General features: G+C 36.8%; 3 protein-coding genes across 10 annotated transcripts in view; all 3 read right to left on the minus strand.

The window, feature by feature from the left end:
* LOC106947570 (actin-binding LIM protein 1-like) overlaps positions 1-8,440 on the minus strand; it is a 25,119-nt gene extending 16,679 nt beyond the window's left edge. For 2 of the 8 annotated variants that reach the window (XM_015032658.1, XM_015032660.1), the window contains exons 1-2: positions 7,895-8,440; positions 2,326-2,469 (exon numbers count right to left, since the gene is read on the minus strand). In XM_015032658.1, coding sequence (XP_014888144.1) covers positions 2,326-2,469; positions 7,895-8,150 — 400 coding nt within the window. In that variant the 5' untranslated portion in view covers positions 8,151-8,440. Of the gene's footprint in view, positions 1-2,325; positions 2,470-6,779; positions 6,880-7,894 lie in introns of those variants that run through there. The other 6 variants (XM_015032663.1, XM_015032662.1, XM_015032656.1 and 3 more) reach the window with 5 other exon arrangements.
* LOC106947537 (actin-binding LIM protein 1-like) lies at positions 8,423-16,001 on the minus strand. The gene is made up of 3 exons (XM_015032608.1): positions 15,419-16,001; positions 9,850-9,993; positions 8,423-8,427 (listed from the first exon to the last, which is right to left on the minus strand). The coding sequence occupies exons 1-3, from the start codon at positions 15,672-15,674 to the stop codon at positions 8,423-8,425; spliced, it is 405 nt and encodes a 134-aa protein (XP_014888094.1). The 5' UTR covers positions 15,675-16,001.
* Positions 16,002-19,430: 3,429 nt separating this feature from the next.
* mfsd1l (major facilitator superfamily domain containing 1-like) overlaps positions 19,431-26,162 on the minus strand; it is a 10,391-nt gene continuing 3,659 nt past the window's right edge. Inside the window, exons 2-13 of the mRNA XM_015032664.1 lie at positions 25,030-25,130; positions 24,810-24,919; positions 24,673-24,728; positions 23,631-23,774; positions 23,393-23,551; positions 23,203-23,318; positions 22,769-22,869; positions 21,775-21,886; positions 21,567-21,704; positions 20,440-20,579; positions 20,059-20,170; positions 19,431-19,982 (exon numbers count right to left, since the gene is read on the minus strand). Of these exons, the coding sequence (XP_014888150.1) occupies positions 19,863-19,982; positions 20,059-20,170; positions 20,440-20,579; positions 21,567-21,704; positions 21,775-21,886; positions 22,769-22,869; positions 23,203-23,318; positions 23,393-23,551; positions 23,631-23,774; positions 24,673-24,728; positions 24,810-24,919; positions 25,030-25,130 (1,409 nt within the window). The 3' untranslated portion in view covers positions 19,431-19,862. The remainder of the gene's footprint in view (positions 19,983-20,058; positions 20,171-20,439; positions 20,580-21,566; positions 21,705-21,774; positions 21,887-22,768; positions 22,870-23,202; positions 23,319-23,392; positions 23,552-23,630; positions 23,775-24,672; positions 24,729-24,809; positions 24,920-25,029; positions 25,131-26,162) is intronic.

The raw sequence follows: 26,162 nt of genomic DNA on the forward strand, positions 1-26,162 counted from the left end.
TTCACTATGACTGTTTATTTATTATAACCTTACAGAGTATTTTGGTCTATTTTTTAATGTAAATATTCTAGTTCACTTGAAATAAGACAAAACTATCTTCAGCAAGACATAGGAGCTTGTTCCACTTAAAATTATTTCACTAATAATATGAGAAAAATGTCTCACTATAAATGAAACAATCTGCCAGTGGAACAAGGATTTTTGGAACAATATCCAGGACATATTTATTTAAAGCAAGCTCTTATATCTTACTTGTAAGTCAGTTTGTCTTATTTCAAATGTATTAAAATATTTATTTATTCTAGAACTATCTAGTGTTGCTGCTGATCCTTGGATATATTCTGCAGATTCACTGCAAAACACAAAATCTTATCAAGTGATTTTGATCCAGTTTCCAGTGCAAATATCTTAGTACACTTGACATAAGACAAAACTAACTTACAAGAACGTTTAGTCAAAACTTAGGAGCTTGTTTAAGTAAGTAATTCCTCAGTACTGATGAAAAAGTTCTAGTTCCACTGGCGCCGTTACCTAGCAACCCCAGCTAAGCCTAGCTTGTTACTTAGCAACCCCAGCTAAGCCCAGCCTGTTACCTAGCAACCCCAGCTAAGCCCAGCCTGTTACTTAGCAACAAAGTTCTAGTTCCACCGGCAGATTATTTCACTTATAAGACATTTTTCTCATGTTATAAGTGAAAAATATGGAAGCGAAACTAAAACTATGTCATCAACATTAATGCTTAATTTACTTAAAACAAGCTCATAAATCTTGGTAAAAAGTTAATTTTGTCTTATTTCAACTGTATTAAGATATTTGCATTAGAAACTACACCAAAAATACTTTGTAAACATTACCACCATATTAATTTACAAAAACATACAACAAGAACTGAAACTCCCGATTAACCTGATATGTGACACTCATCTGATTCTAAACATTTAAATCCACGTTTCTACAGATTTAGAGTTTTTCTCCTGCTGAAAGTGTCTTTGTTTTCTCCAGGCCGTAAACAGCAGAGAGTCGGCAACAACATGAGCAGCTTGTCAGGACTGATTAGTCAGGACAAAGGCTCGCTGCGGGAAATATGTCTGCTATGAAGCCGGGTAACTCTGCTGACTGCAAACCCAGGAGGATCTCACAACAACCCATTCCAGATGACTGGAATAAATTCAGATTCACGAGGCTTAAAGATCCATTAGTTTATTAAAAAAATACAATAAAGGCTGGGTTACAATAGATCTTTGTCTAAGTGTAAAATATATGTTAAAGGTGCTTCCATGATCATGTCACATGTTCACCACGTCTTGTCACTCCTAGATAATGAGATTTCAATCTGATCAGTTCTGTATATTTTAAGCTCCTTATAGTGCAAACAGCTCAGTACATTTCTTCATAAAACTAATTTATAAGGAACTTTTCAGCAAATATAGGAGTTTATTTTGAGTCAATAATTCCTTAATATGTTCTATTTTCACTGGCAGATTATTTCACTAATAAAAGGTGAAACAGGTTATAAGTTAACTTATAACTTTTCCAATATGTAATTTAAATAATCTGCCAGTGGAACTATAACTTTTTCATCAATATCATTTTGTGTTTTGTAGTGGAGCTGCTGCTGGCCACGCCCCCCAACTCGACGTTTACACTCACACATGAAAATGGCTGCAAACAAATGTGCAATAATACAACTGTACATCTTTAAAAAGCAGAAGTGAGGCCTCCTGCACAACCAATAAGAACACAGCAAGTGGTTTCTTGATGGTAAGTCAACAACTTAACACTTGTCTTTTCCAGCAGCCATTGTACAACGCATACTGTATATTAATAAAAGGTTTATTAAAACCAGCTGACCAAATATGCTGAAGCTGTACTGGGGTTGCTAGGTAACGGGTGGAATTCTGCTGGGGTTGCTAGGTAACGGGTGGAATTCTGCTGGGGTTGCTAGGTAACGGGCGGAATTCTGCTGGGTTTGCTAGGTAACGGGTGGAATTCTGCTGGGGTTGCAGATTTGTGTCGTTACATTTGGAAGGTTGTTTTCCAGACACCAATAACATGATCTTATTGCCAAAAAAGCGACTAAATGTTTATTTTAAGCACTTAAGTACAAAACCATTCAAAATGTGAATTTATGAACTGTTTATACTTCACTCTGACTGATTTGCTGACAATATTTTTAAACTTCATGTGGGAATAACACATTGTTGAGCTGAACTGGAGCATGTGAGCGTTACCTAACACAACAGAAGCATCCAGGACTGAAATAGACGCAGGTATTTGGTGCAAAGGTGAGGAAATTTGGGATTTTGCAGACGTTTTCTGACTCACCCTTGCATGTGAAACACTTCAGGTGGAAGTAGCTGCTCTGCACTCGCAGCGCCTCTCCTTTGCACAGCGCTCCACATCTGAAGCACTGGATTTGTTGTTTTCCTGCCGGAAGACCCGGCTGGCAGCCGTCCAGGGCGTGCAGCACTGCGGGGCGGAAGAAACGGACGCATCAGTGACGAGGCCGATTCATGTAAAAACTGTCACATTTCATCCAGTGTGTCACATTTTTCTTCTGTTTAGATTTTTCTGTCTCTACTTTTCAAATGAGACTTTACTAACAAACACTGACCCAGATCATGACACCACCACCACCGTGTTTGACTGCTGTTGTAGTTAGTTCATTTTTACATAAGACCAGGTTGATTTGTAGTTTCTGTCAATAATAAATGTTTTTGTTGATTGAAAACTATCTTTTTATAAACTAATTTAGGTTATCTTTCTTGTTAAAAATGTTTTTGATGATCTGAAGTATCGTAGTGGGAAATCTGCACATTTTCACGTCATTTGTGAATACTCATAGTAAATAAAAACTAAAAAGTTGAATTATTATTTTTGCAGTGGTGTTATATTACCCAAACGTTTTCACTAAACATTTGATCAGATTTGATCAGAGATCATCAGAAATGTGTCAGAATAAAACAAAAAGAAAAACATCTCCATTTAAAGTGCAAATTAAATTGTATTTGAGTTCATTTTATTTTGGGAACATCTTTCTGGCGACCAAATAAGCATCGGTGAAGAAAATATTTTCTCTGAAGACATGAAGATGTCTCCATGCTGGTAAGTTTTATTGATCGGATCCATTTGATGATTTTTCTATTTAGTTAAATCAGACATTTCTTTATGTGTATTATTTACTTAAGACTCTGATTAATTCAATTTATCTAGTAGCTATAAAAAACAAACATTTAATTGGACAGAAAACTACCAGACATCTGCCTTTAAACCTAAGAGTTCATCCTAAATGGGTTTTTGGTATTTAAACTGGTCTAATCCTCTTTTATTTGAGAATAATAATAAAGGTTTTTGTGTTTTTCCTCTGAGCTTCATCAGATCTCTAACTCTGGGATCAGAGGAACTTTAATGACCTCAAGGCTTTGTTTTTACTCTGATAAATCCCATCAACTGAAGGACGCGCGTCGCCCTTCTTAACTCTTAGTGAATTCAGGCTGCAGTTGAGGCGTCGCGTTCAGCCAGGTTACCAGAGCAAAAGGTCTGCAGAAGTAAGCAGAAAATGTTTGTGATTGGGAGAAAATCCAAATGGAAATGTATTTATTTATAAACTAAACTAACCGACAGAAAGAGGTTTTAAGCCTTATTTTACGACTCATCCAATCCAGAGTTTTAAATTTAGTGCAGCTAAATCCAGATATCATCCACATAGAGTGGAGTCTCTGGTGAACATGCAAAAAATAGGAAGAAATTAAAAAAAGAAAAAAAGCTTTACTATATATATTTGTTTTCTTCTTGGTCCCTAAATTAGCCAACATTAAGAGATATGTACATATATATATATATTTCTAGAAACAGTTAAACTTGAACTGTTTGGCGCTATACACATATAAAATGAATTGACTTAAATTAGAAAACCTCAAACCTACTCCTGTTAAATAAATGTAACTGAAGCGTTTCTTTAGGTTAAACTCTACTTTCTAAGTTAAACAGAAAGTGCAGGAAGTTTTCATTGGTAATCCATCATTAGTTACATTTACTCATTTATATTCATGGCACCATATTAGAGCCATTGTAGATTTTTACCAAAGAACTCAGTAATTTTTAGATTAATCTCAGAAATTTTCCAGAAAAAAACAGGGAAATTTCTTAGGTCCAAAAATCAATCATTTGCTGGAAAAAAGGAAATTTTAAATCTTTTTTTTTCTCTCACAAATTTTCAAGAAAAAACAAGAATATTTGTGAGCTGCAGAAGTTGAAAATTTGTGAGAAAAAAACTCAGAAGTTTTGAGATAAGTCTCAGGACTTTCAAGAAAAAAAAAATTAAGGAAATTTCTGAGTTTCAGAAGACAAAGATTGGCAGAAAAAATCAGGATTTCTGAGATTAATCGCAGAATTTTTCAAGACAAAACTTGGAAATTTCTGAGTTTCAAAAATTGAAACTTTCTGACCTTTGAAACCATGGTCTGCCTAGCAACAATGGCCGGCTTGTTGGCATGGCAACAAGAATCCCGCCTAAACCGCTCTATTGCTTTCTAGAGGATGGATCCTGTGATTAAACAGCAGTTTCTCACTTTTTACTGTAAAACTGTGAACTTATTATGATAATTTTGACTTTAGATTGTGAGATATAGACTTTATATCATTCAAACATCTCTTTCTTCGTCGCTCCGGTCCGTGAAGAAGCAGATCTGGTGTCGGGTATTAACAAATGTTCAATTTAGAAAGACGGCAAATGGAGAGAAACCGGAGAGGGGGCGGCTAATCGCTCAGCCTGTTATCTACAGCTATAAAAAGCCGAAGATAAAGCTGGAGTGAGGGCGGATTTCTTCTTTTCACTTTGTTCTATTAATATTCGAGCTCAAGTATTCACACTTCCTCCAGTTTTTTAGGATTTTAGGCCTCCAGTGGATTTTAATGGGATTTTATGATAGACACACTCCGTAATGCCACATAAAGGGCAACACTGAGATATAAATTCACACAGATAAAAAAGTATCTAAAAAATAAACAAAAGTAAAGAGAATATATTGCATAATAAGGATAAAATTCTAACATAAAACAATGTGCATTTATTAGAAATACCTTGATCTAAGGAATGTACAACTGAATAGGATATTTTTTAACAATATATATAATGTGGGTGTGTATTAAAAGATAATATGAAAAACAAAACCTGTATAAATAACAGATATGTGCAAATAGCAGCAGAAATGTTATGTAAAATGCGTAAAACTACAAATGACAGCTAAGATTTGAACACTTATAGAAACAGATAAAAAAGAAGTGCATTTTTACTAGAAAAAAAATCAAAAATTAGTGATTAGTAATTGACAGCTTGAATATTAGTTCAAGCTGTCAATTTCACTGTCAGCTTTAAGCATCCAGCATGCCGAGGTGAGTGAACCTGTGCATTTGTCCCGTTCAGTTGTGGAGATGTAAATGCTAATTGGGTCAAAAACCGAACTCTGGTCTGCCTACAAATCTCAGTCTCTCATTGGTTGAAGCAACTGGTGCAGTTTAAATGCGTATGTGAATGCCAAGCGAACTGGAGACTGCTCCAAAAGCAGGAAGTGGACTACAGCGCAGGGCATTCTGGGTAAATACAACCAAGTAAACATGATAACCTGGCGCTAGCAGGGAGAAATGACTAATAGAAATCCTGCAACCACTAAAATCTGACGGCTCCATTTTTGTTTACATTTTGTGAAGAAAGACGTTGCGCTCAGTGTCTTCAGAGGTTTTAATGTTGTTTCCTTCTGTGGTTCTTGTTGCAGCGCCCCCGCAGGTGAGGAGGGGAACAACTTTTTCAATTAGTTTGGATCATTTGACAGCGCAGTGTGAAAGAGAACCGCAGCAGGAAATGTAACAAATGAGTCTACCGGACTATCAGGAGGGAAAAACTCTCAGTTTATGTTTTATTGACAAAAACAACCTTCTTCTTTTCAAACACAAACTATTGTGAGTTTATGTTAAAATACAAATACCGGCTTTGGTTAGGAGAGGTGTTAAACTGACCCATCAATAATAATTTCACTCAGATTGAACAGTGTTTATGGAACATGTGTCCTCATGTTCCATAATCATAAAAAGCACAACGCTGCAGTCAGAGACGGCTCTAACATCACAATAACTTCTGCTGTCCTTGCACTTTTACCTACTTGGCGCCGTTCTCATCACTGGAAGTTAGTTTTCTAGCATTTCTGAGGTTGAAGAATCTCAAGGAAGTTTTAAAACTAGACTGAATCCACAAAACAAAACATTTTCATTCAACTTCCTGACAAAAAACAAGAAGTCTACAAACCAAGACAACCTGATTTTTTCCCTGACGTATGAAGCAATTAAAAGAAAAATGAACAGAGAATGTAAAATTTTGCATATTTGTTTGATTTCTCAACTTTGACCCAAAATACTAAAGAAATAAGAAACATTTTGATGTAAAGTGAATAAAAATTAAAGTTTTTCTCTTGGTGTTTTTATGCATTTTTGACCGGATTTATCTTAAAAAGAATTTAAAAACAAATACAAAATCTCTTTTCTTTGATTTCAAAATCTAAATAAATTTCCTGGTGTTATGAAAACAAGCCATTTTGTTTTGCTAATGTAGCTTTTGAGCCTCTAATCTTATTTTGTTTCGCTTGTAAATTTTGCTGATCCTTGTCCTAACATCAACCCTGCTGCAGTTTAAAAACTATAGATATAAATAAAGTGTAAATAAACCTAATTAATTCAAATATAAATCATAAAGTTTGCATTTGCAGAGAGAAGTTGGCAGAGTTTACCTTTCTGTTTCATGACTGCTGATTGTTCCCAGAGCGAGGAGACTAAACCAACGAGCTGCTGCTGCCAGAGGAGAGGGGGCGGTCTGAAAACACACACGGTGTGTGTGTGTGTGTGTGTGTGTTAAATTCTGTTGTCTATCTGATCCATGACCTCATCTGTGATGGAAAGGGAGGAAGTCTGGCGGCTCATCGGCTGGGAGAAATGACCTTCCTTCATTTCATAAAGGTCTGACTGATTATGACACTTCAACTTCAATAAATAAGAATATTCATTAAAAGTTTCTTTAGTTGAGCAGTAAAAGCAGCTTACAAAATGTGCTGGAGCTCCGATTGGGTTGCTAGGAAAGGGATGGAATTCTGCTGGGGTTGCTAGGTAACAGGCGGAATTCTGCTGGGGTTGCTAGGTAACGGCGCAGTGCCTGCTGATCTGTGACGTTACATTCGGAAGGTTTTTGAAACGGCTCGATTTGCAGAAACCAAAAGACTTTGACTTATAGTCAGAAACTGGCTAAATGTTTGTTTATTCTACTCTGGAAAACTATTTCACTAAAAGAAAGACATTTTCCCCATTTTTATTTCATTATAAGTGAAATAATCTGAGTGGAACAAGACCTTTTTTCATTAGTATTGAGGAATTATTGACTTAAAAGAAGCTCCCATATCTTGTTGAAAAGTTACTTGTGAGTTAGTTTTGTCTTATTTCTAACAGAATCACAAAATTTTACCAAATATTTTGGTCTTGTTCTAGTTCAAATATCTTAGTTCACTTAAATAAGACAAAACTTACAAGTAACTTTTCAGCAAATCATATGAGCTTTCTTTAAATCAAGAATTCCTTAATATTGATGGAAAATTTCTAGTTCCACTGGCTGATTATTCCAGTTATAAGTGGAGAAAATATCATGTCAAGTGAAATAATCTGCCAGTGGAACTGGAACTTTTCCATCAATATTAAGGACTCATGGCTCATATAAGCTCCTGTTTCTTGCTGAAAAGTTATTTGTAAGTTAGTTTTGTGTTTTTTTCAAATGCACAAATATCTTTGCAGTAGACATTAAACCAAGTTGACTTGTTCATTTGTCGTGTTTTGCAGTGTAGCAGGAGCTGCTGCTGACCTGAGACCTCTGCAGGAATCCCAGCCAGCTTCTCGCAGACGATGTAGTCGTCCGGGTTGATGAAGGGCAGCTGCTCCATCATGCACTGCTTGGGGATGAGGTAGAGGACCTCGGCCAGCTGCCCGTCCTCGATGATGGACATGCGCCTGACCGAGTTCTTCCTCTTGACCCGGTCCAGGATCACCATGTCGCTGCTGTTGCCGGAGCCGCACAGCTTCCCCAGGCTGTTGAGTTTCAGGAGGCTGGAGCGGTTCATGCTTCCAGCAGGACAGATCGCGTCTGAAACCAGGCAGCACCGTCCAGGCTAAGCTGCTCTCTGACTCCTTATCATTGTCAGTGTGTGTGTGTGTGTGTGTGTGTGTGTGTGTGTGTGTGTTTTCCACCAGGACAAAGGCTAACTCCTACCACAAGCCCCCTAAGCAGATTAGGTGTGGTATATTTAGGGTTTCTCTTCATGGCAATCAGAGGTTTTAAATTCAGGTAACCTTCTCTCCTCAGTTTGAGACGCTTTATGCTGTGGTTATTTAACTACACTGCAAAAACACAACATATTACCAAGAATGTTTAGTCTAGTTTCTAGTGCAAATATCTTACTACACTTAAAATAAGACAAAACTAACTTATAAGTAACTTTTCAGCAAATATAAGTGCTTGTTTTTGTCAATAACTCCTTAATCTATATGAAAAAGTTCTAGTTGAAATATCACATTATTTCACTCACATTACGAGACATTTTCCCCTGTTAGAAGGAAATAATCTGCCAGTGGAACCAACTTTATCATCAATATTTAAAAAATTATTGACAAGCTTTTATATCTTGCTGAAAAATTACTAGTAAGTCAGTTCGTTTGATATCAAATGTATTAAGATGTTTGTACTAGAAATTAGACCCAAAAATACTTGGTAAGATTTTCTACCAAAGGAACAGCATATACACTTTAAAAAGCACAAAATCTGACCAAGAATTTTAATCTAGTTTTTATTATAAATATCTCAGTACATTTGAAATAAGACAAAACTAACTTACTAATAACTTTTCATCAGGATATAGCATCTCGTTTTAAGTCAATCATTTCTTAATATTGATGAGAAGGTTCTAGTTCGGGGGGGGGAGGGGGCATCTCCAGGCCTGGAGGGGCTCCTGCAACTTTTAGATGTGTCTCTACTTCAACACACCTGAGTCAAATAATGAGGTCGTTAGCAGGAACCTGACTGCACCGAGGAGGAGATCCAGCTGTTGGATTCAAGTGTGTTGGACGTCTAAGAGTTGCAGGACACCGGCCCTCCAGGACCAGGATTGCCCACCCCTGTTCTAGTTCCACTGACGCTGTTACCTAGCAACCCCAGCCAAGCCCAGCCGTTACCTAGCAACCCCAGCCAAGCCCAGCCGTTACCTAGCAACCCAGTTCTAGTTCCACTGGCAGATTATTTCACTTCTAGCAAGACATTTTTTCCATGTTACAGTTGAAATAATACAGTGGATCTGGAACTTTTCCCATCAATATTAAAGGCATTTGTACTTAAAACAAGATACTAAGATATTTGAACTCAAACGAGACCAAAAGTATTTGGTAAAGTTTTGCTTTTTGCAGTGCTTTCACCATAAAAACTCGATAAATTCTACATTCTTACACCAGAATGTGCTTCTGTGTGTTAGAGTTTAATTTTTTTCAGCTGCAGATTANATCTTATTGCCAAAAAAGCGACTAAATGTTTATTTTAAGCACTTAAGTACAAAACCATTCAAAATGTGAATTTATGAACTGTTTATACTTCACTCTGACTGATTTGCTGACAATATTTTTAAACTTCATGTGGGAATAACACATTGTTGAGCTGAACTGGAGCATGTGAGCGTTACCTAACACAACAGAAGCATCCAGGACTGAAATAGACGCAGGTATTTGGTGCAAAGGTGAGGAAATTTGGGATTTTGCAGACGTTTTCTGACTCACCCTTGCATGTGAAACACTTCAGGTGGAAGTAGCTGCTCTGCACTCGCAGCGCCTCTCCTTTGCACAGCGCTCCACATCTGAAGCACTGGATTTGTTGTTTTCCTGCCGGAAGACCCGGCTGGCAGCCGTCCAGGGCGTGCAGCACTGCGGGGCGGAAGAAACGGACGCATCAGTGACGAGGCCGATTCATGTAAAAACTGTCACATTTCATCCAGTGTGTCACATTTTTCTTCTGTTTAGATTTTTCTGTCTCTACTTTTCAAATGAGACTTTACTAACAAACACTGACCCAGATCATGACACCACCACCACCGTGTTTGACTGCTGTTGTAGTTAGTTCATTTTTACATAAGACCAGGTTGATTTGTAGTTTCTGTCAATAATAAATGTTTTTGTTGATTGAAAACTATCTTTTTATAAACTAATTTAGGTTATCTTTCTTGTTAAAAATGTTTTTGATGATCTGAAGTATCGTAGTGGGAAATCTGCACATTTTCACGTCATTTGTGAATACTCATAGTAAATAAAAACTAAAAAGTTGAATTATTATTTTTGCAGTGGTGTTATATTACCCAAACGTTTTCACTAAACATTTGATCAGATTTGATCAGAGATCATCAGAAATGTGTCAGAATAAAACAAAAAGAAAAACATCTCCATTTAAAGTGCAAATTAAATTGTATTTGAGTTCATTTTATTTTGGGAACATCTTTCTGGCGACCAAATAAGCATCGGTGAAGAAAATATTTTCTCTGAAGACATGAAGATGTCTCCATGCTGGTAAGTTTTATTGATCGGATCCATTTGATGATTTTTCTATTTAGTTAAATCAGACATTTCTTTATGTGTATTATTTACTTAAGACTCTGATTAATTCAATTTATCTAGTAGCTATAAAAAACAAACATTTAATTGGACAGAAAACTACCAGACATCTGCCTTTAAACCTAAGAGTTCATCCTAAATGGGTTTTTGGTATTTAAACTGGTCTAATCCTCTTTTATTTGAGAATAATAATAAAGGTTTTTGTGTTTTTCCTCTGAGCTTCATCAGATCTCTAACTCTGGGATCAGAGGAACTTTAATGACCTCAAGGCTTTGTTTTTACTCTGATAAATCCCATCAACTGAAGGACGCGCGTCGCCCTTCTTAACTCTTAGTGAATTCAGGCTGCAGTTGAGGCGTCGCGTTCAGCCAGGTTACCAGAGCAAAAGGTCTGCAGAAGTAAGCAGAAAATGTTTGTGATTGGGAGAAAATCCAAATGGAAATGTATTTATTTATAAACTAAACTAACCGACAGAAAGAGGTTTTAAGCCTTATTTTACGACTCATCCAATCCAGAGTTTTAAATTTAGTGCAGCTAAATCCAGATATCATCCACATAGAGTGGAGTCTCTGGTGAACATGCAAAAAATAGGAAGAAATTAAAAAAAGAAAAAAAGCTTTACTATATATATTTGTTTTCTTCTTGGTCCCTAAATTAGCCAACATTAAGAGATATGTACATATATATATATATTTCTAGAAACAGTTAAACTTGAACTGTTTGGCGCTATACACATATAAAATGAATTGACTTAAATTAGAAAACCTCAAACCTACTCCTGTTAAATAAATGTAACTGAAGCGTTTCTTTAGGTTAAACTCTACTTTCTAAGTTAAACAGAAAGTGCAGGAAGTTTTCATTGGTAATCCATCATTAGTTACATTTACTCATTTATATTCATGGCACCATATTAGAGCCATTGTAGATTTTTACCAAAGAACTCAGTAATTTTTAGATTAATCTCAGAAATTTTCCAGAAAAAAACAGGGAAATTTCTTAGGTCCAAAAATCAATCATTTGCTGGAAAAAAGGAAATTTTAAATCTTTTTTTTTCTCTCACAAATTTTCAAGAAAAAACAAGAATATTTGTGAGCTGCAGAAGTTGAAAATTTGTGAGAAAAAAACTCAGAAGTTTTGAGATAAGTCTCAGGACTTTCAAGAAAAAAAAAATTAAGGAAATTTCTGAGTTTCAGAAGACAAAGATTGGCAGAAAAAATCAGGATTTCTGAGATTAATCGCAGAATTTTTCAAGACAAAACTTGGAAATTTCTGAGTTTCAAAAATTGAAACTTTCTGACCTTTGAAACCATGGTCTGCCTAGCAACAATGGCCGGCTTGTTGGCATGGCAACAAGAATCCCGCCTAAACCGCTCTATTGCTTTCTAGAGGATGGATCCTGTGATTAAACAGCAGTTTCTCACTTTTTACTGTAAAACTGTGAACTTATTATGATAATTTTGACTTTAGATTGTGAGATATAGACTTTATATCATTCAAACATCTCTTTCTTCGTCGCTCCGGTCCGTGAAGAAGCAGATCTGGTGTCGGGTATTAACAAATGTTCAATTTAGAAAGACGGCAAATGGAGAGAAACCGGAGAGGGGGCGGCTAATCGCTCAGCCTGTTATCTACAGCTATAAAAAGCCGAAGATAAAGCTGGAGTGAGGGCGGATTTCTTCTTTTCACTTTGTTCTATTAATATTCGAGCTCAAGTATTCACACTTCCTCCAGTTTTTTAGGATTTTAGGCCTCCAGTGGATTTTAATGGGATTTTATGATAGACACACTCCGTAATGCCACATAAAGGGCAACACTGAGATATAAATTCACACAGATAAAAAAGTATCTAAAAAATAAACAAAAGTAAAGAGAATATATTGCATAATAAGGATAAAATTCTAACATAAAACAATGTGCATTTATTAGAAATACCTTGATCTAAGGAATGTACAACTGAATAGGATATTTTTTAACAATATATATAATGTGGGTGTGTATTAAAAGATAATATGAAAAACAAAACCTGTATAAATAACAGATATGTGCAAATAGCAGCAGAAATGTTATGTAAAATGCGTAAAACTACAAATGACAGCTAAGATTTGAACACTTATAGAAACAGATAAAAAAGAAGTGCATTTTTACTAGAAAAAAAATCAAAAATTAGTGATTAGTAATTGACAGCTTGAATATTAGTTCAAGCTGTCAATTTCACTGTCAGCTTTAAGCATCCAGCATGCCGAGGTGAGTGAACCTGTGCATTTGTCCCGTTCAGTTGTGGAGATGTAAATGCTAATTGGGTCAAAAACCGAACTCTGGTCTGCCTACAAATCTCAGTCTCTCATTGGTTGAAGCAACTGGTGCAGTTTAAATGCGTATGTGAATGCCAAGCGAACTGGAGACTGCTCCAAAAGCAGGAAGTGGACTACAGCGCAGGGCATTCTGGGTAAATACAACCAAGTAAACATGATAACCTGGCGCTAGCAGGGAGAAATGACTAATAGAAATCCTGCAACCACTAAAATCTGACGGCTCCATTTTTGTTTACATTTTGTGAAGAAAGACGTTGCGCTCAGTGTCTTCAGAGGTTTTAATGTTGTTTCCTTCTGTGGTTCTTGTTGCAGCGCCCCCGCAGGTGAGGAGGGGAACAACTTTTTCAATTAGTTTGGATCATTTGACAGCGCAGTGTGAAAGAGAACCGCAGCAGGAAATGTAACAAATGAGTCTACCGGACTATCAGGAGGGAAAAACTCTCAGTTTATGTTTTATTGACAAAAACAACCTTCTTCTTTTCAAACACAAACTATTGTGAGTTTATGTTAAAATACAAATACCGGCTTTGGTTAGGAGAGGTGTTAAACTGACCCATCAATAATAATTTCACTCAGATTGAACAGTGTTTATGGAACATGTGTCCTCATGTTCCATAATCATAAAAAGCACAACGCTGCAGTCAGAGACGGCTCTAACATCACAATAACTTCTGCTGTCCTTGCACTTTTACCTACTTGGCGCCGTTCTCATCACTGGAAGTTAGTTTTCTAGCATTTCTGAGGTTGAAGAATCTCAAGGAAGTTTTAAAACTAGACTGAATCCACAAAANAAAANATTTTCATTCAACTTCCTGACAAAAAACAAGAAGTCTACAAACCAAGACAACCTGATTTTTTCCCTGACGTATGAAGCAATTAAAAGAAAAATGAACAGAGAATGTAAAATTTTGCATATTTGTTTGATTTCTCAACTTTGACCCAAAATACTAAAGAAATAAGAAACATTTTGATGTAAAGTGAATAAAAATTAAAGTTTTTCTCTTGGTGTTTTTATGCATTTTTGACCGGATTTATCTTAAAAAGAATTTAAAAACAAATACAAAATCTCTTTTCTTTGATTTCAAAATCTAAATAAATTTCCTGGTGTTATGAAAACAAGCCATTTTGTTTTGCTAATGTAGCTTTTGAGCCTCTAATCTTATTTTGTTTCGCTTGTAAATTTTGCTGATCCTTGTCCTAACATCAACCCTGCTGCAGTTTAAAAACTATAGATATAAATAAAGTGTAAATAAACCTAATTAATTCAAATATAAATCATAAAGTTTGCATTTGCAGAGAGAAGTTGGCAGAGTTTACCTTTCTGTTTCATGACTGCTGATTGTTCCCAGAGCGAGGAGACTAAACCAACGAGCTGCTGCTGCCAGAGGAGAGGGGGCGGTCTGAAAACACACACGGTGTGTGTGTGTGTGTGTGTGTGTTAAATTCTGTTGTCTATCTGATCCATGACCTCATCTGTGATGGAAAGGGAGGAAGTCTGGCGGCTCATCGGCTGGGAGAAATGACCTTCCTTCATTTCATAAAGGTCTGACTGATTATGACACTTCAACTTCAATAAATAAGAATATTCATTAAAAGTTTCTTTAGTTGAGCAGTAAAAGCAGCTTACAAAATGTGCTGGAGCTCCGATTGGGTTGCTAGGAAAGGGATGGAATTCTGCTGGGGTTGCTAGGTAACAGGCGGAATTCTGCTGGGGTTGCTAGGTAACGGCGCAGTGCCTGCTGATCTGTGACGTTACATTCGGAAGGTTTTTGAAACGGCTCGATTTGCAGAAACCAAAAGACTTTGACTTATAGTCAGAAACTGGCTAAATGTTTGTTTATTCTACTCTGGAAAACTATTTCACTAAAAGAAAGACATTTTCCCCATTTTTATTTCATTATAAGTGAAATAATCTGAGTGGAACAAGACCTTTTTTCATTAGTATTGAGGAATTATTGACTTAAAAGAAGCTCCCATATCTTGTTGAAAAGTTACTTGTGAGTTAGTTTTGTCTTATTTCTAACAGAATCACAAAATTTTACCAAATATTTTGGTCTTGTTCTAGTTCAAATATCTTAGTTCACTTAAATAAGACAAAACTTACAAGTAACTTTTCAGCAAATCATATGAGCTTTCTTTAAATCAAGAATTCCTTAATATTGATGGAAAATTTCTAGTTCCACTGGCTGATTATTCCAGTTATAAGTGGAGAAAATATCATGTCAAGTGAAATAATCTGCCAGTGGAACTGGAACTTTTCCATCAATATTAAGGACTCATGGCTCATATAAGCTCCTGTTTCTTGCTGAAAAGTTATTTGTAAGTTAGTTTTGTGTTTTTTTCAAATGCACAAATATCTTTGCAGTAGACATTAAACCAAGTTGACTTGTTCATTTGTCGTGTTTTGCAGTGTAGCAGGAGCTGCTGCTGACCTGAGACCTCTGCAGGAATCCCAGCCAGCTTCTCGCAGACGATGTAGTCGTCCGGGTTGATGAAGGGCAGCTGCTCCATCATGCACTGCTTGGGGATGAGGTAGAGGACCTCGGCCAGCTGCCCGTCCTCGATGATGGACATGCGCCTGACCGAGTTCTTCCTCTTGACCCGGTCCAGGATCACCATGTCGCTGCTGTTGCCGGAGCCGCACAGCTTCCCCAGGCTGTTGAGTTTCAGGAGGCTGGAGCGGTTCATGCTTCCAGCAGGACAGATCGCGTCTGAAACCAGGCAGCACCGTCCAGGCTAAGCTGCTCTCTGACTCCTTATCATTGTCAGTGTGTGTGTGTGTGTGTGTGTGTGTGTGTGTGTGTGTGTTTTCCACCAGGACAAAGGCTAACTCCTACCACAAGCCCCCTAAGCAGATTAGGTGTGGTATATTTAGGGTTTCTCTTCATGGCAATCAGAGGTTTTAAATTCAGGTAACCTTCTCTCCTCAGTTTGAGACGCTTTATGCTGTGGTTATTTAACTACACTGCAAAAACACAACATATTACCAAGAATGTTTAGTCTAGTTTCTAGTGCAAATATCTTACTACACTTAAAATAAGACAAAACTAACTTATAAGTAACTTTTCAGCAAATATAAGTGCTTGTTTTTGTCAATAACTCCTTAATCTATATGAAAAAGTTCTAGTTGAAATATCACATTATTTCACTCACATTACGAGACATTTTCCCCTGTTAGAAGGAAATAATCTGCCAGTGGAACCAACTTTATCATCAATATTTAAAAAATTATTGACAAGCTTTTATATCTTGCTGAAAAATTACTAGTAAGTCAGTTCGTTTGATATCAAATGTATTAAGATGTTTGTACTAGAAATTAGACCCAAAAATACTTGGTAAGATTTTCTACCAAAGGAACAGCATATACACTTTAAAAAGCACAAAATCTGACCAAGAATTTTAATCTAGTTTTTATTATAAATATCTCAGTACATTTGAAATAAGACAAAACTAACTTACTAATAACTTTTCATCAGGATATAGCATCTCGTTTTAAGTCAATCATTTCTTAATATTGATGAGAAGGTTCTAGTTCGGGGGGGGGAGGGGGCATCTCCAGGCCTGGAGGGGCTCCTGCAACTTTTAGATGTGTCTCTACTTCAACACACCTGAGTCAAATAATGAGGTCGTTAGCAGGAACCTGACTGCACCGAGGAGGAGATCCAGCTGTTGGATTCAAGTGTGTTGGACGTCTAAGAGTTGCAGGACACCGGCCCTCCAGGACCAGGATTGCCCACCCCTGTTCTAGTTCCACTGACGCTGTTACCTAGCAACCCCAGCCAAGCCCAGCCGTTACCTAGCAACCCCAGCCAAGCCCAGCCGTTACCTAGCAACCCAGTTCTAGTTCCACTGGCAGATTATTTCACTTCTAGCAAGACATTTTTTCCATGTTACAGTTGAAATAATACAGTGGATCTGGAACTTTTCCCATCAATATTAAAGGCATTTGTACTTAAAACAAGATACTAAGATATTTGAACTCAAACGAGACCAAAAGTATTTGGTAAAGTTTTGCTTTTTGCAGTGCTTTCACCATAAAAACTCGATAAATTCTACATTCTTACACCAGAATGTGCTTCTGTGTGTTAGAGTTTAATTTTTTTCAGCTGCAGATTATTGACCGGTTAATTAATCTGCATTAAGTGGAAGCCAAAGGAGAAACAGCTAAAAGAGGCACTCCTTAGTCGCTATATTTATCTGGACAGTTTGGTATTTTAAGGAGTCTGAACGCTTCGAGGAGGTGACAGCTTGACGTCTGTAAACGACGTAATGAAGACGCTACTGAAATGAAAATGAGCAAAGCGCTCCCCCTGCTGGTCTGGATGAACACAACATGGCAACCACCGACAGTAAATCAGAGGATTTTTTTATTTGTGCCTGAATAAAATGTTTTACAAGGGGGAAGTGGGCAGGCTTTTGTGAAAAAAAGTTATGCTCTTTATATTGTTTATTTATTTAGTTTTCCTTAAAAAAAATAAATAAATAAATAAGACGAATGAAAAAGTAATGTTTATTCTTCTGCCTGGTTGTTTCAAACAGTTATCTAAATAGATATCATGGTGTTTTAAATAATAATAACAATAATAATAAACTAATAGTAGTTTTAGTAACATTTCAATAGATTTACTTAAATAAAAGTAAAAAGTCGTAAAAACAGTCTTTTTTACTAAATGCTGTTCAATCCTTACATCTGATTTAATTTGTACTAAATTACGAATCAGACTGACTAAATTTTAACGTTATGTACAAATTGTAGTATTTAGAACAAATAAACCATAAAAACAGCAAATTCAGGCAGAAGAAACAGATTTCCAAAAATGTTTGTGAATCTGCGTCTTAGTTCATCATTTTGAATGCAAGTGTGATTTTTACTGAGTCTGAATCTGAAAGCTTCTGTTTTGTTTTCATTTCCATCTGAGAGGTTTAAAAAAACTAAATTACAAACGATTCAGTGTGTTTGTCTAAAGGAAAATAAACACTAAAACTACAAATTTGACTCTAAAAATGGTCAAAATGTCACAGAGGAAAATCAAAGAAATGTTGAAAAAAACAAACATTAAGATTCAATGAAAAACCTGTGAAGAACAACAAATCAGAACAATTATTTAATAAAACAACCTTCAGCTCAGGTATTAAAACATCTACAGTATGAATAGTGTTAGAAATCACATTAAAAAAAACAATTTAAAAAGTAGTTTATACTTAATTCACCTTGAAATTTACCGATTCCCTTTAAACTAAGAACCACAAGGAGAAAAAAATACAATTGGTTGTAAAATAGTTAGATACTATTTATTTGATCTGTATTGAGATAAAATGTAAAAAATGAACAGAAACAAACAGAAGTCAGATTCACCTGCAGGATATGTTTAAGAAAAAACAAAATTTTTGGTAAAATCTTCAGTCAGACTCTTAACGAAGTGAAAAGTAGTCGACTTGTGACAGATTTAGGATGAAATGTTCGTAAAAAAAAATCCCAAAATTAGGTGAGCAGAAGTGCTGACAAAAAAAGAAAAAGTGCCGAGATGTGCGCCAGAGGGAACACCAAGTCAGCAGGAACCGGATGTGATGGACGGATCTGGACTGCCTTAAAACTATGATGTCTTCAGTCAGAGGCTTCATCAAAGCCACTGGAGTACAGACCTCTACAGCATCTACAACTCTTTGGAGTTGAAGCATTTAACTTCCCTCTAGGATTAACGAAATATTTTTGAGTTTGATCTGAAAACATGTCATTTTTTAAATTATATTTTTAATGAGTTTCATCATTTCTGTCTCACGTTGATAAAAAGTGACCAGATTTGGAATGAATGCAAAGTACAAACGTTACAAGATTAAATTTAGAGAAACAGTGCCATCTAGTGGCGACGGCGAGAACTGAGCCTTTTAACACAACTATAATGGGAATCAATTTTCAGCTTTTTGTTTAAAAAATAAGAAATAACTGCATAAATTTGGTCTGGAGGAAGAGTTTGGGTTAAACATTTAAACTTGGTGATAAATGTGACAAACATTTCAGACTTCAGTAAAGTCTGGAATAAAACATCTTTTTACTGAAAATGTAGTTTTAAAAGATTTTCTCTTGTATTCCTTTAAATTCAGACAGGACAACAAAAAATAAAGTCAGAAAGTTTCAATATTGTTTTGATAAAATAAACAATATTGTCTTTAAATGAGGTTTAGAGTCAAGAATTAAAACAAGTTAAAAATCTGCATGACATCAACATTTGTGCAGCGTTGGTGTTGAAGTGCTATGGCACCACGGCGACAGGGCCGTTTAGACAAAAAAACAAGGACAGGATGAGACATTTACTCCCAAAGGCTCTGAAATTTTGAGAATAATCTCAGAATGTTGTAGAAAAAAAACTTGAAATTTCAACTTTTTATACTCAGAAATTTGCAGGTTTTTTTCTACAAAGTTTCTGAGATTAATTTCAAAGTTTCAGTTTTCTGGCAAATTCATGACTTTTTCAACTCAGAAATTTTCCAGTTTTTCTAGAAATTTTATAAGATTAATATAAAAGTTCGAGTTTCTTCAAGCAAATTTTCAACTTTTCAAATTCAGAAATTTCCAAGTTTGTTCTACAAAATTTCTGAGATTAATCTTAAAATTTCTGAGTTTGTTTTCTAGAAAATTTTCAACATTAAAACTCCAAACTTTCCAAGACTTTTTCAACAAAATTCTTGAATTTTTTCAAGACTTTTCAAACTCAGACGTTCTCCTTTTCACATTTTTTGGCAGAAATTTGCTCCATTTTTTCTTTCTAGAGCAGCCCAAAAAAAAAAAAAAAAAGTCGGCCTGGAGAAAGTTGAACTTGACTGAGTTGCTACAGAGCAACTCGTTTGTCATTTTGAGACATAAAACATGAGAAAACCTCATGAGTTGATGGAATTGGTCTGGTTTTGCTCCTCCTCCTGCGTCCGGGTGAGCGGCTCTCGCTCGGCGTCTCCCTCCGCCGGCCGCGACCTTTTGGTCGTCTTGTTCAGCGTCCCGCCCTGCAGGCACGTCGGGACAAAATGCCGTTAGCGCCGTGAAGCAGAGTGCGTCAGCGGGACGGCGGCGATGTCTGACCTGTCTGCGGTCGACGATGTTGAGCAGAAGTGAGGCGACGATGCAGCAGACGGTGTTGGCCAGCATGAAGATCATCATCCTCTGCCAGCGCCACAGCGGGATTTTAGCTTCACTGCAGGAGACAGGAAATCTGTAAAACACTGCCGCTGCAAGGAGGACCACAGCTGGAGAGGAAGAGGACTCCCAAAAAATATAAAAAGAATTTTGTCTCAGGATTCTGACTTTTTTCAGAATTCTTTAACCTCAGAATTTAGATTTTTTTTCTTAAAATTCTCACTTTTTTTCAGAATTTAGACTTTTATTTTTAAAAATTCTTTAAAGTTAGATTTTTATTATCATTATTTTTTGCAGTGTCCCTCTTCCATAGAATGGTTTAATTACCTGGATTTGGTGCCCAAAATCTGCCCGACGATCAGGTTGGACACTCCGATGCCGACCATCTGCATGGAGGTGGCCAAGCCCATGGCCGTTCCCAGCGTGGCCTGAGGAACCACCAGGGGGATGGACGGCCACATGCTGGCCTGGAGCGAAACCCGGAGAGGAAAACCAGGAACACGACAAGGATAAACCAGGAACACGACAAGGATAAACCAGGAACACGACAAGGATAAACCAGGAACACGACAATGATAAACCAGGAACACGCCAAGGATAAACCAGGAACACGACAAGGATAAAACAGGAACACGACAAGGATAAACCAGGAACACGCCAAGGATAAACCAGGAACACACCAAGGATACGGGCAAAGAAAATATAAAAACTGTTTTAGGACTGCAGTCATCAATGGTCAAAAGAACATTTAATAAACCGTGATTTATTTTGCTAAGATGATAGATGGTGTTACAAGGAACTTGCTAATAAAAATCTGAAAAGTGTGGCATGCATTTACATTCTTTACTAACTCTGCATTCAAAAAGCAGCCAAACCAACCCCATGTCTTCACATGAGGGACTAAATCAGAAACTCATCCGACAGTTTTTATTCTGAGCATTCGTGTCACCAGACGCGGCTCCATCCAACTCAAGCTAGCAGAGATACACCACAAAAGACTCGCAAACAGCAAATGCATGCCACACTTTTCAGATTTTTAGTCATAAGACATGTTTTGAAATTTTATATGTTTTGTTCCTTTTAAAAAGTAGCTAACTGCCAACACAAAGTTAGCTGTGCTAACCCTGAAACACTAATCGTAAACATTAGTTTTGCTAACCGCTAAATGCTAACTGCGCTAAACCCAAATCTAGCGGATTAGCAGAAGTGTTCCTGGAACTCCAGTTAGTAATTATGCAGAACTTTCCGCTGGTTTATCACATAAAATTAAAAAATTTCGGCTGAATGTGAAAAAACGTAGAAACTTTAGCAAGGCGCTGGATGCTAGCGCTCAAATTTACACAAGCCAGCAATGATGATTTAAAGCCATTGCCAGAAATTAAATTAAAAATTAAACAGCCTAAAACCAGATGTGTTAAATGATTCACAGTTGAGTAAAACCGTCTGAAACTCACGGCAGCGAAGGAGTAAGTGACTCCCAGCCAGATGGTGGAGACCAGAGGAGGGACGAAGGTGAAGGCCAGCAGTCCGAAGACGGGCAGCGTGAAAACGGCGCAGGCCACCGCAAAAACTCCCCGAAGGCCCACATAATCCTAAATCACAAAGTTGGAACCAATCAAAGTGATTTCTGGCCAGACTGACTCCAGAGCGGCGGTGGCTTACGATGAGGATGCCCACGCCGGCCGAGAGCACCAGCGAGCTGTCGTACACGGCGCCCGCGACGTACGCCGCCTCCTTCTGGCTGTAGTCGCTGTATTTATCCTGGATGAACTTACTGCACAGGAAACAACGTGAAAAATGCTTAAAAACAAACAACTGCAGTTTTATTAATGATTCTGACATAAAACTGTGACCCAGAAGTATGTTGCGTATAGGGCTGAAACGATTAATCGTGATTAATCGATTATTGGAGCAATCATCAACTAATTTAGTACTTGATTAGTCATTGACTGTTGAGTACAGACTAAAAATAGATAATTACTGAAAGAACAACACACTAAATTAGTTGACGATTATTTCAATAATCGATTAATCACGATTAATGTGATTAATTGCATTAGTCATCTGAAAAAATGGCAATTATTTTCTGAAAAAGCATCATTCTCAGAGAGGTAATTAAACTAAAACTGTACAAAAACATAAACATTTTGCATTTAAGACAAAAAAAAACCTTCGTGAATAATTTCTACCCAGAACGTCTCAACTGTCAGGTTTTGCTCATCTTGTTCAAATTATGTAAAAATAATAATTAAAAAAAAAATTATAATCTGTTAACTGAAAAAACAACAACATGTCAGCCTTTCACTGTATTGATCAGTCAAGCAGAAAAATTACTGTTAGTATTTGTTTTAACTGCAAATTCATCCTATAAATGATCAAACATTCATAATGAAAAGCTGTCACTGCAATTAAGGCTATAATATAAAAAAATTACATTATTTATTCCCATTTTTAATGTATTTCTAATATTGCGTAAAAATATCTGATTAATCGCAGAAATAGTCAATTAATCGTCAAAATAATTGATTAACAGAATAACTGCTTAATCGGCAGAATACTTAATTGACAAAATAATCAGTTAATTATTAGAACAACAGATTGTCAGAGTAATTGATTAATTGCCAGAATATTTGTAAAATAATCGTATCAGCTCTACCTGGCATCAGCGATGAAGGGGAAAATGCCGTTGTAGAAGAACATGATGGTGAGAACCAGCAGCCAGTACCGGAGCGACAGCAGCTTCACATCCTGAACCCTCTGAACACAGAAAGACTCGGGTAAGTTGGGCCCAGAGTTCTGCTGGAATCGGTTCTGGAGAGACGATTACATCCATCCAAAACGTTTTCTTTATCAGGATGGAGAGATGATGATGAAAAATGGCTGAATGGTTGGGTTAATTTTAATATTTTCTCTTAATCACAAGAGTAAACATTTTACAAACAGTTTAAAATACTTATAAACAGGACAAAGGAACCAAAGGAGCATGTATGTATACATTTGAGCCTGAATAATCTGGGTTTTAGAGAAACTAGTGTTGATGGTGACTGTATGTAAACTTCTGACTGTTGGCCATGAGCGAGAGGGTCTGACCACTTTGCGGGACTCCTCTGCGATGGCCCCGTCGAGGCCCAGCTGCCTCATGCCCATCTTGTCCAGAGCGCTCACGACGACCGCAGAAACGAAGCCGAGCACGCACAGCAGAGCGCCTGGGAAAAGCAGAAAAACCGTCATCTGGAGGCAGGAACTCTTCTGCACAGGCGGCGCTTCCTGGTCAACGTACCACCCCACAGCGTCCACTGCATGCCGTATCGGTCTTCAAACTTCTGCGTGAAGAAGAAGTTGAGGACCGAACCGAGGCGGGAAAAGGCGAGCGTCACACCGAAGGCCAGCGCCAGCTCCTTCCCTTTGAACCAGAACGCTGTGATGCGGTTCTGCACAACTGGGAAAACAAACAAGGCTGCAGCGAGCCCTCTCTCTCTCACACCTGGGATCATAAACTGGACCAGACTGCTTCTTACTGGTCAAAGATCCGTTGCCGGAACCGAATAATAAACGTCCCGTGAGCATGAGAGGAAGCAGGTAGGGAGTTCCTCTGAAGTGGGAGCCCAGAGCGAACAGCGACGAGCCCAGAACACACAGAAAGGAGAAGAGAAACACCCCGACTGCAACACAGCGGCACACAGTCACCTGTCTGACTGCAGACTGGGCCTGAAACGATTAATCGCACTAACAGCGATTAATCGATTGCTGAAACGAGCATCAACTGATTTAGTAATCCATTTAATTAACAGCACAGTCAGAGCAGTAACTAAGATAAAACTGCAGAAAAGCATTTATATGATACATTTAAGATCCAAAAAACCTTTTATCTGTAAATATCTTCTACTGAAAATACCAGGTTTAGCTTCACCTGGTTCAAATTCTGCAGAAAACTTGCAGCACTGAGGACCTTTTGCTGTCCAGTAACAGAAATATGTCAACAAGTTCGTTCTACACTGACCTGATGTTTAGTCGGGCAGAAATGTCTGAGCTTTTCACATCCTCAAGTGTTTTTAGCTGCATCATTTGCTACAAATAACTAAAGAAATTAAGTTACTGCATTTTAGGCAATAAAATGTTTATTTTGTTATTTTAAAAAGGAATTAGATTATTTGTTTATTTGCATCTTTTAATGTATTTATAAAATTGTAGAAAAAGGTTTCAGTGGTTGAGTAAGAATTAAGAGAAATGAGTCAATTTTTCATCTGAGTAATCAATTAATCATTGGAATAATCAATTAATCATTGGAATAATCAATTAATCATCTGAATAATCTATTAAATAGCAGAATAAACAAATAATTGCCAGCATAATCTGAAGAATAGATTAATCGATTAATCATCAGAAAAATCTATTAATCATGAGAATAAATAATTGTCAGAATACCCAATTAATAATCAAACTAATCATCAGACTAACTGTCAGGATAAATCACTGATTAGTCACCAGAATAATCAATCTGTAAAATAATCGTTAGTTGCAGCACTATGTAACTCAGGTTTTAAACTCACGCAGACTCACATCGATTTCCTAATTTGTCGATCAGGAATCCGGCCATAATCACCACCACAGCGTTCCTGGTGGTCAGACAGAGACACGCTCACCGAGAGAAAGAAAATATCTTATCGCAAAATGAGTCGACATGCAAATCTGCTTACGTCCAAGCATATATGGCGTAGAGGAGGTTGTACTGCTGCGGACTCATCCCCAGCCCCTCTACACAGTCCACAGTCCCATTGATCACTGTTGCATTGGGACATGTGAGGTTCTGCAACACGAGACAAACCAGAGATAAAGTTAATCTGTGGACAGACCTTGGATTTGAGTCAAACATGAACCCAACAGGTTGATAATGAGGAATCATTCGACTGATTTCACCCCCTGGAACTGGTCCTGCAGGACGCTGGGGATGTCGAAGCAGAAGTAGGAACCAAAAGTCAGGAGGCAGTTAAAGAAGAGAACCAGGAAGCGATAATAAGCTGGAAAATCCAAACAACAAAATACCATTAAATTAACATACTACAAGGCTTCACAGGATTCTGTTGGGATTTCATGATGAAAACGAGTTTTTGATGGTCTTTCACAAGCGTCAGCAACCTTTGCAACCCAAAAAGGAATAAAATGAGCTTAGAGACGCAAAAACTGAATAACCTGTTGAAAGCTTTTTCTGAAGTAAAGATCTGTTATTGAGGGGAGTGAAAAGTTTTTGTCATGTGAGCCAAAATCATAAACTCAAAAATACTTGTGGGCCAAAAAATATAATTATTGAGAACTAAAATGACCAAAATGTTTGCTGGTTTTGTTTTTGTGCACTTAATAAACTAATCATGAAGTAATTTAATCAAAGTAATCACAGATTTTGGTAAGAACAGGATCATATCCAAAACCTCACATTGATTTTTGCACGTTTCTTGTTAAATAAAAGGCATCCAGTTTGTTTATTATTTTGGGCTTGATTGAAGAAATATGAAACAATATTTTATCTTTTCTCAATAAAAACAGGATCTAGCTCAACCTTCATTTTTAAAAAATATTGCTGTAGTTAACCAAGTTTAAATACATCAGTTAAAATCAGATTTGGGTGGCCCAAGGTGGACTTTAATAGTAACTTCAGGTAAACTTCAGGATCTATGGAGGACCAAAACTGACATAATTAAGAAAAAATACAGAAATAAATAAATGTTTAACAAATACGTGAGCATATGATGAATTGGCTTCTTTATTTCTCACCTTTGCAATTATTACTTTATGTATTCTTAATTGTCAGTTTTGGTTCTCCATATAAATCAACTAATGTTTTTAAATATAAATATTCCCACAACAAAATGACACCAAAGCGATAAAGTTTTTGTTTTAAAACAAAGAAAGAGAAATCTCTGTTATTTAAAATAACAGACAAATTTCCAACAGCATTAATTGTTCAAAATTATAAGCTTATCTTTTTTTTTTTTTTTTTTTTTTTTTAAAATTTTGTAGAGACATTTGCGACACTAAAGAATTTTTTTTTAATT

Source organism: Poecilia latipinna, unplaced genomic scaffold (assembly GCF_001443285.1).
Source record: "Poecilia latipinna isolate Pla-1442-1.1 unplaced genomic scaffold, P_latipinna-1.0 Scaffold247, whole genome shotgun sequence".
Classification (NCBI taxonomy): domain Eukaryota; kingdom Metazoa; phylum Chordata; class Actinopteri; order Cyprinodontiformes; family Poeciliidae; genus Poecilia; species Poecilia latipinna.